The following is a 2927-nucleotide window of genomic DNA, read 5'->3' as shown; positions in this document are numbered from 1 at the left end:
CAAATCCCTCCTTGTTTCCCCAAATTCCCAATTTCTTCTCCACGCAAATCCCTGGCGATTACCCCAATAGAAGAAGTTTCAGTTGGTGCTCATTTGATGGATTGATGGACCACGTCAGACTTGGTATGCATTGTGTTAGGAAACTGGTAATGTACAATATTTATAGGTGATTTTGAGAAAGATCATGTTTCTCCTCATACCGTTTTCTTGTTTACAGTACTTTGTGTTGTTGATTAGTAAATTACGTTTTTATATTTGATGGAATAGATTTGATTTCTGATGGAAAACCCACCCTGTTTTGACATAATATTTGAACGAAAAATCAAAGGTTTCTTCAAAGATGGAAACGGAGAAAGTGGTATCAGAGATGGAAGAGCTGCCTAAGACTATCGTGCGCAGAGTGTTTAAGGATAAGCTCAACGAGTGTTCACCCGATACCGACATCACCGTCAACAAAGACTCTCTTCTCGCTTTCTCCGAAAGTGCCCGTATCTTTATCCACTACCTCTCCGCCACGTAAGCAATAACCAACCATCTCATTGTTTCAACTCACCCATTTAGAGTTTTTATATTTACTTCTTAGGTGAATCTTGGATGTTTTGAAATTTTAGCGCAAAAGTTCAATTTTTTTCTTCGAAAGTTTGATGATTGGAAGGTTTGTCAAGTGGGTATTGGTTAAATTAAGTTAACAGCTTGGGATTTGATGACTATATGGAAGCTCTTATGTGGTTTTTGTAGCATGACGTTGGTGATTTTAGTACAAAGTTTTTGTTAAGAGAATTTGGGTATGAATTTTTGTTGTGAGCTAGTGTTTATGGGGTGAAAATTACTTGCAGGGCCAATGATATATGCAAGGAGTCAAAGAGGCAAACTATTAATGCTGATGATGTATTAAAAGCAATTGAAGAAATTGACTTTCCTGAGTTCGTTGGCCCTCTTAAAGCTTCCCTTGATGGTTAATCAATATTTGAGTTTTAATTTTCATCCATGCCTTTCCATGCTAGTCATTTTGTATGTCTGAAAAGAGAAGGAAATATTAGGATTTCTGGCCTATTTCAGTCCATGTTTATTTTGTGGTCGGATTTACTCATATATGATTTACTCTAGTTTATCAGGTTTAATAAGAATGGTCAATGAGAACTTGTAGGAAATGAAACAATGTTCAATCAAAAGAATTGATTCTAGAGAATTCTCTGGAAGAAACTGTGCTCAGACTTTTGTTGAAGTTATAAGTGTTATGACTATTTATTCTTCATTACGGCATTTATGGATAACAAATTTAAGAAAAGCCTTCATAGTATTTGAAGAAAGTTTCTCCTATTGGCAATCATATTGATTCTTACATGTTGATGTCTATACTTTATTCTTCTCATATGTAAATGTTTGAATAAAAGAATGTTATACACATAACAATTACTTGACATGTACATAGAACTATAGCTCTTACAATTCCCCCTTATTAACCCTTGTCTTAGGCAGGAAATTATCAACTGGTAATACAATACACATGACAAATTGATGCTTATCTTTACTATACCTTCTCAATATGGTTTGCGAAGGTTTCCTTTTCTTCGGTTGGAAAGCATCCTGAGTTGGAAAAGAGGAAATGTTAGTTAAGAATAAACTTCAATTACCTATTTCCTATTTCTACTTTAGGTGGTCTTTTCTTCAAACACTATTCTACATCTTTATCTTTTGATTTTCTTCTATTCTTTGTCCTGCATTCTTGTTATAGATTAAGATTGTAGATATATTATGATTTAGAAAGGTATCAAGTGCCTTCTCTAGTAGCATTATCAAATTATCCAAGAGAATCAAGTTCAAGTGTTATCATCAGAAGGAAGAGATTCACAACGGCTTTCATTTGGAAAATGGTTAACCTGTTTCCTTGATGCAGCGCTCTTAGCCGCCAGATTTTTTACATCATCTTGTTATTCATAGTTTTCTCTATGGATCACCATTTCCTAGCAATCCATTACCTTAATGGCTATAGATTATTTCTCCTCTTCCTTTTGGAAAGATCAATCCTTTAATGAAGCCAAAGTGTTTTTCTTTTCAGGAGGGGTAAGATTGAATCATTCCATCTGTATCCTATTTTCCTAGAGTTTAGATTCATACAAATATCTGTACTTATCCATGTTGATCAGAAGTACCATTGCTACCAACCTTACAGTATTGGGATTCACTTGCATTGGGGCCGTGTTTGTATTTATGGGGAAATAATGAATAATGATGAAAAGAAAATCAAGCACCTGAAGTAACGTGGAGAAAATAAGTTTACTATCTTCTAAATCAGAACCCTATGAAATACACTATCTGAAGAATGATTTTCCCAACCCATGAGAAGAAGCCATATGTACCTTCTCCTAGCCAAATAGATTTTTCAGTATGTAACTACATAGGGAAAGAATTGAAGTAAATTGAGAGATCAAGAAGAAGAAAATGTGTTTGAAGAAAAGATTTTATTAATCAATAAAAAGGAACATGCATTTGAAGGTTCTTTTGAACAAGACTTTTTATTTTCTGGCTATTAGGATTATGATCTTTTGAGATAATAAATCAGATGACTGCATATATGACTTATAAATGAATAGTCTTCTCCATATATTTATGAAACAGATATTGTAGGCAACAAAGCTATTTGTGAATATCGGCGTAAAATTTGCTACAGAAGAGAAATATAATCAATACCAGTTGTACAAAGAAGGCATTGCAAAAGAACAATAAGGGGGGACAGGTTATGTTGGAGTTAAAATTTTGTGTATATGACAAGTAGTTGGTATCTGTATGTAGTTCTTTTTCTAATGAAATGATGAGTAGTAAGCGGAATAAATTGTCCATGTCAACAAGTCACTAAAACGTATAACGTGTAAAAGTCAATATGTTAGCTATAAGAGGGCTTCCATCCAAATTGGTATCTATAAAAT

At 33.8% G+C, this 2927-nt stretch overlaps 1 protein-coding gene across 1 annotated transcript; it reads left to right on the top strand.

The window, feature by feature from the left end:
• Positions 1-340: 340 nt before the first annotated feature.
• LOC116126950 (DNA polymerase epsilon subunit 3-like) lies at positions 341-2684 on the top strand. The gene is made up of 3 exons (XM_031412622.1): positions 341-516; positions 837-955; positions 2620-2684. Exons 1-3 carry the CDS (start codon positions 341-343, stop codon positions 2682-2684), a joined length of 360 nt encoding a protein of 119 aa, XP_031268482.1.
• Positions 2685-2927: the final 243 nt, after the last annotated feature.

This window comes from Pistacia vera, unplaced genomic scaffold, assembly GCF_008641045.1.
Source record: "Pistacia vera cultivar Batoury unplaced genomic scaffold, PisVer_v2 Contig188, whole genome shotgun sequence".
Lineage (NCBI taxonomy): Eukaryota > Viridiplantae > Streptophyta > Magnoliopsida > Sapindales > Anacardiaceae > Pistacia > Pistacia vera.
Note: the sequence above shows the minus strand (reverse complement) of the source record. Positions and strands in the feature narration are given on the sequence as shown.

Bases quoted from the DNA above. Each gene is read 5' to 3' on its own strand.
- LOC116126950 (XM_031412622.1), top strand. From the start codon at position 341: ATGGAAACGGAGAAAGTGGTATCAGAGATGGAAGAGCTGCCTAAGACT. The intron at 517-836 runs GTAAGCAATAAC...AATTACTTGCAG, and splicing joins ATCCACTACCTCTCCGCCAC to GGCCAATGATATATGCAAGG. The intron at 956-2,619 runs GTTAATCAATAT...TTTATGAAACAG, and splicing joins TCTTAAAGCTTCCCTTGATG to ATATTGTAGGCAACAAAGCT.